Consider the following 6,804-nt stretch of genomic DNA (forward strand, 5'->3'; position numbering starts at 1 on the left):
AAACTGCGCGTTTTAGGTGCCCAAAAACGCTGTCTACGTGTGGTCGGAAGCCTAAAGAGCAGATAAAGGATCTCCCTTTTCAAAATATCTCCGGAAACGGGATCTTAGATGGGAAACGATATGAATAGCGAAGTTTTTTCGGAATTTTAAATTAGGACACTGGTTGACTAACTACTATAATTACGGCGTAGTCAACTCGCTGTACAAAATTACCTAAATTTAATTGCCTTCCTTGTTTTCGATGTCCTTGAAATTTGAAGGCAATAAAAATTGATGATTAATCTCGGGATTTTGAAGTTTTTTGAAAATCTATCAAGCGGTTTCTAAACTAAAGTGAAATTTGTAGGCGTGGACCGAATTGCATACAAAAATGGTAACGAAAGCAACTTAACGCAGGCTAATTAACTTCTTCTTTCTCGTAGTTCAAGTTTGCACAATTTCAAATGGAATCAAACCAGTATAAGATAAAACTGCTTTTCCAGACCTCATCATTTTCTTTAGATATCAATGTTAGCAAATTATGTCTATTGCATGGTTATTCACTGTTTTTACGACTTCGTTCTAAAATATTTCCAAAACGCTATCATAGAGATTGTTCAAACTTTGCCATAATCGAGGCAACAAAGGTAGCTACGTATACATACAAGCTCCCTTAAGCAATTAACGAACAAAAATCCTGAAATGCAAAAGCAAGTAAAAAACGTAATGCTTCATTACGTTACCATGGTAACGCCGATGTCAATGAAACATGAATCATAAGAAATTTTCATCGTTATACAATACAGCTGTGGCATCTTTATTCCGATGTCTTTGTTAATGCTGACGTGGTAAATGATCAAACTTCGCACTTATCTAAAAAATCCAGTCGAGCCACCCTAAATGTTTAGATTTAACAAAGTTAACTGTCTAATTACCGTGTATTTACTCAGCTTAATATCTTCCCAGACCCGTTTCGTAGGTTATATTAACTCAGGCGATTTGAAACCTTTCTATTTTACCCTTGACATTAATTCAAGATGGCGGCGGTCCAAAAATAATGTTGTTGCCGCGTTATTATCACTTGACCCATTTTGAATTTACAGACTTCTGTGTCTGCTTTTTACTCCCTGAATTTTATTGTCGTAGCCTAAATCCTGTTGAACCTATAGAGAGAAGAAGAAATCACGGACCACTTCTTAGGGGACTAAAAATGCTCGTCAGTAACAAAAGAGGTTAAATTTTGTAATGATCCCATGCTTGAATCTTTTAGAATGTTTATCTATAGTCTAATCCTAAATGATTGGCGAAAAGAAAGCTTCTGCAGTTGCAATTGGTACCGGGTCCAACCACAAAATGATTGGACTATAAGTAATTGGACTGTATTGGCCCTGGTTACGGGAGCCACACCGAAACGGCCCCTTTTTAGGGCTGAAACAGATCTTTCCGATTTACAGTGTATCCTCTCAGGGAGAAAGTAACAGCAACGGAAGTTCTGGCGAAACATGTGGAACTACCATATATTACTTTATCCGCGCTCAGGCAGGGTTACATTACCTTCCTAATGATCAGTTTTATTGGAAAGTTGTTTTGAGATCAACGGAAATATATATGTGGCAGGAGAACAAAGACCCTTTCAATCAAATCCCGTATTAAGTTAACAATTAAGTTAACAACCTGGCCTGATGGTTTTTTATTGTATTATTCCGTTGAGCAGCAGTTCTTTGTCAGAATTTAATAAATAAATAAACTTATTGAATCAAGAATTTAAAAAAGTAATTAGTAAAAACGTAAAATGAGTCTAGAGTTATCCTATCGCCGTTATTGCACTTATTCCCATTTTCCTTCTCTGATATTTATAAAAACGTCCCTGTCAAAGTTACTGTTCAGTTAAAGCAGAATGATATATAAACAAGCTGTTATTCCACTAAACATTTCTATAAACAACGTGCATGCAACTAATGTATGTCTTTAAATGTAGAGACTGATTCGACTCCTATTTAGATGAGTATCGAGACAAAAAATGTAACACATTTTCCATATCAAAACGTTCTATTTTTTCAAAATTGTCGAGAAAATGATAATAACTTGTATTTCTTCAATCGACGGAAGCTTCATCAGCACCAAAATAAGCTTAACATTGCGTTTTGACAGTTTGATGCTGAGCTAATGAACAACTGAAATAAAAACACGATAATATCACATCCTTCCGCCTTCTACGTAAAACGACATCTATGGGAAATGAACCGGAGAAAAGAGAACGGAAGTCTATCTATTTTTGGAGTTCACAGTAATTAACATGCTTAATGTAACCTTGGTTTGATAACCTGTGCTCACGGTATGCACGTCGAGGGTAAAAAGTGAAATAAATATAATCAAAAATGTGAGTTATGAAAAAAATCAAACAAATGAAAAAGATAGTGATTTTAAAAGGCACAGTTTCCTTTAATTCATTTTTAAATGAACAAAGCAAAGCTCTGCTTGTTGCTTTGTAGTTTAAAACTGTATTCTTTTCTAAACTCATTGAATACTTTTTCTACACCCGAATATCGGTTTCCAGAGAAGCGAGGCGACTCATGGTTGACCGAATCGTGAGCAGTTATATATATACGGAAATGGAGAGGAAATAGCGCCAGATAGCAAGCTCTATGGTATAAAGAGTGAACGCGTTGTTTTCAACTCGGCCCTGCTCCTCTTCATATACAGCAAAAACGCTTTGGTATACTATACAACAACGCAACCTACGCCTTTAATCAAGGCAGCTCCTCCCCGCAAAATCTATGATTTTGAAGTAATGGGGAAAAAGGAGGATGTGGAACTGATTGTGCGTACCTCTAGAAAAATCCTGGCTAAAAAATAGCCTCTGATCTGATTACATACATGTATTCAAATTCAAAGAGTTTGTTGTTTCTGGACATAAGCCACGCATAAAGCGTTCTCGAGCTGACAAACACCTTCTCATGATTCCAGGAATCAGATATCCTTTACATATTATGTAATCGTTAACACGGACAACGTTATTAATTGAAATTGCGAAGCCTGACAAAGTCCCAAGGCGCTTTCCATTTGTCAGAACTGACTGGCCAGCCCAATCCCATCGTAATGACGATTTCATGTTTAAACGAAACTAACAATTCAGATCAGTCAAATCCTAAATATTATGCATAAAGGAGATGGTTGTGCAGCGAAACCTCTTGGAAAAAGCCTATTTTATTGCCAAAATGTTTGGTCAGGTAATGATCCAGCCGGCCAGTTCTGACTTTTGGAAAGCGCCCTTTATAGGTTAACAAAATGGATGTTAGCAAGCTCTGGCTGATAAACAGGCTAAGCTGTCCACAGGCGCCCCAAGCTCATTACATGAACGCGGACGTGACTCTTGCTTGCGAGCGGTGTTGTGTTACAAACGGTTATTTGCAAAGGCTTGTATGGGATGTAAACGGTTTTTCTTAAAAGAGAGAAAAAATGTTAGAAAAAATGTTGGCGAGTTAGCGCTATTTTGGTGTTCCACCAAAATAGCGCTAACTCGCCAAAAACGCTTCAAAACGGCCTGAGACGCGGGCAACCAACAAAGAATACAACAAGGCAATAAGGTAAGTCGATTTTATTGACAAACATAACATTTTTTCTTTTGCCAGACATGGGAACTCCTAAGTTAAGCTTTTCATAAAATATGCGTACATGCCTGTCCACGCGGGTAAGACGAAATTTAAAAGAGAAAGGGTACCATCATATGACATTAAGAAAACAACTGAAACAAAGTCAAAGCTGAGGTCTATGTTATACATTTTGAGTCTCTTATCTCCTTATTTGGCCTGACTACTCACAAAAGTCAGCAATTAATATACCAGTTAGTCTTAGGATGAATACAATATTTTGGTTGACTGAATCAGCTTGATTCCTCAGTAGTTGTTGATGAAAAAAAATGCCGTTGCGTCAGTTAGTGATGTCCGGTTGTAAAGAATTGATGATTGACTCACGAGAATATTGCAGTTGCTTTCTTCCAACTCTGGATGCCGACGAAAATCTCGGGGGACAAGTAATAAGACGACTGAAACTTTTATCTGAGGGTTAAGGAATGCCACCTAAACCAAGAGGAATTGGTTGATCATAACTTGGAAAAATTCTCCGGTATGATCGAATATCACATAGGGAGCCATCGTTTGATGCAACATTAATGGGATAGTGTTATAGGATAAAATTGGGGATTTTTACCAAAGTAATTGCACAAAGCGCTCCGTCGCGCGAGCTGAAGTAGGACAGTTTTTCTTGAATGGGTTTTTTTTTCTTTTCGCTTATAGAGCAACGATAACTCTCAGAAGATCTTTTGCTTTAATAAAACAAAAGTTGAAATTGTTACAAATTAGCACGTCAGATTTTGTTTTGTTTAGTGATCATAATAAGTAGTCTATCTCTGTCATAATTGTCATAATTGTTACAAAATTCTCCAACATGATTGGCTACCAGCAGCCCTGATTTCAGCAGAAAACTGGCAGCAGCCCGCTGGGTCGTCCAATTCTGTCTGTAATCATTATAAAGTTCGATTAAACATATCGGACTTGCGTAATTTTTTAACAGACTGAATTGAATTATCCGAGCGGTACTGAAAGCTAGCTACTGAAAGTTCTTAGAAAAATTAAGCAACTGTGATGGCGACGGCACCGAGAATGACAACAGCAATAAATTTCAGTACGCGAATTCGCACCGAGAAGCTTCCTTATTTCTAATAGATACAATCCTTTAACCTGATTCAACTCTTGAAAAATTCGCCAGTTGGCAAACTAAACGAAAAGGAATTCAATAACAGCGATGAAACCGTCGCCGTAACAGTGCCTAAGCTCCTTTACTTTATTAACATTACAAGTGTACAGGACGAGTGAATAACTCACGTTGTTATATTATTCTGCGTTGTACGTCTTTTGAACTTTGAATTGACCTAAAGAGTATTGAAGCACACAGAAAACTTTCCTAACAGAAAACTTTACGGTTAAGTCGCCTTTAACATACAGTATAATCGCAGGCAAACAGAAGACGGGCTCGTATGTATGTAAATGACTTCTATCCAAAGAAATGGTAAATAATAATAATAATAATAATAATAATAATAATAATAATTTTATTTATATAGCGCTAAAATCCAATAATTGTCCAAAGCGCTACCTAATTACAAAAAAGAATATATATTAAAAAAAAAAAAAAAAAAAATTCTAAATAAATAGCGATGGATATTCATTGAGCACTACCACTAACGAAACGGAGCTAAATAACTGTTTTAGTAAATATCTGCAGTGGATATCCAGCTTTATACAATTGTCTTTTTCCGATAGCAAATCGAAAGACACTGAATGCTTTTGTTTTTAGCAAGACTTAAATATTAAAGCTCTGCAGCTTTTGAAATCGTGCAAAAAAAAGTCATTGTAAAACTAAAAAAAAAGCTGAACTCAAGTCATTTTGCTATATGTAATACACAAAGTTACACCATTTTATCCTGCTCTAAAATGTCCTACACATAGTTGAAATCTGTTAAGAGAGAATGAGCATTTTTTTTCTTGAATCTGTGCATCTAGAGTTGGCCGATGTATTTAAGTCTCTTTTAAGGTCAACTCTTTGAAAATACTGCTGATGGAACGGATTTTCTTAACTTTATATCCGCGGACTCCTTGTCTTGGGCAGTAACAGCGTTTCAGTCACAGAATTAAACTTTGATGAGGGGTAGAGTTTTATTAAAAATAATACACAAAAAAGACAGGTATACCGAATAACAGAGTACAAAAAATCATGCTGAAGATGAATCACAAATGCCATATATTCACCTCTGCATTACCCATTAAGAGAATGATATCCCTAACAGTTTGGAAATGTTTTAACAAAACTGAATATACATGGGTTAGGCTCTACTGCCTCTTCCTTCAAAAAACTTTGTAACAGCTTCTGTCAACGTTTTACTTATTATAACTTATTGTGAGTTTTAAAAAAGAAATTTTTTTAGTAAAATATGTACATTATGAACTACTTCATAAATACATGTATACCTTAGTCTGGACTGGTTACTTTAATTCACGGTTGATTGGCCCGTTCGAGTGATTTTATTCCGAAATTAAAAGAAATGTTATTATCTCTAGATTTCTCACGTAAGATTTACGTGCGTAAATACAATAGAGGGTATGTATGGAACGTCGCGGGTAAACGTATTTAAGTTTACCCTCGCTTAACTTTCGTTCACTCGTGGCCTTTTATACATTGCCCCTATTTTATTTCTGCGCATTTATTTTTACGCGAGTACGCACCTAAAACTTAAGCGACAGTGTCATTCCACTCTAACAGTCCTGTTTGGCTCCTCCTTCAAAGCCTCACTTCATCGGAAGAGTCACCGTGTTGGCTTTGCTCTTGTTCATAAACAGACCAATTTCCATCACAACGTACAAAATGATAAAGAGCCCTAACAGAGCAAACCAAGTGGCCCAGACTCCCACAGGAGTCACAGCAAGTAAAAGACCAAGGCTGATGTTGATCAGAGCCAGGATAAGACCAAGGCGACCAATATTCTTGTGGAAAAGTTCCCAGATAACGCGACCTGTAGACTTTGTGCCATCGGGGTGCTTGTGTGGGCGGCTGCAATAAAGAACAGTTGGAAAATTAAACATAAATATGATTAACCTTATCTGGATCAATAAGACTATGTTTTGAGGCCTGATTGGTTCCATTCGACGGTTTCGTCAACATCGGACAATTTTAATAGTTTGGCAATTAATCTTTGAAAGACGGGTTTGACTGCGAAAAAATCGGTCAGCTAGCTGGTAGAGGAAGTTGTTCACATCATTTTCGTTCTAT

At 36.7% G+C, this 6,804-nt stretch overlaps 1 protein-coding gene across 1 annotated transcript in view; it reads right to left on the reverse strand.

Moving 5' to 3' along the window:
- Positions 1-4,286: 4,286 nt before the first annotated feature.
- LOC140928870 (uncharacterized) overlaps positions 4,287-6,804 on the reverse strand; it is an 11,211-nt gene continuing 8,693 nt past the window's right edge. The window contains exon 7 of the mRNA XM_073378676.1: positions 4,287-6,585. Coding sequence (XP_073234777.1) covers positions 6,324-6,585 — 262 coding nt within the window. The 3' untranslated portion in view covers positions 4,287-6,323. The remainder of the gene's footprint in view (positions 6,586-6,804) is intronic.

Source organism: Porites lutea, chromosome 2 (assembly GCF_958299795.1).
Source record: "Porites lutea chromosome 2, jaPorLute2.1, whole genome shotgun sequence".
Lineage (NCBI taxonomy): Eukaryota > Metazoa > Cnidaria > Anthozoa > Scleractinia > Poritidae > Porites > Porites lutea.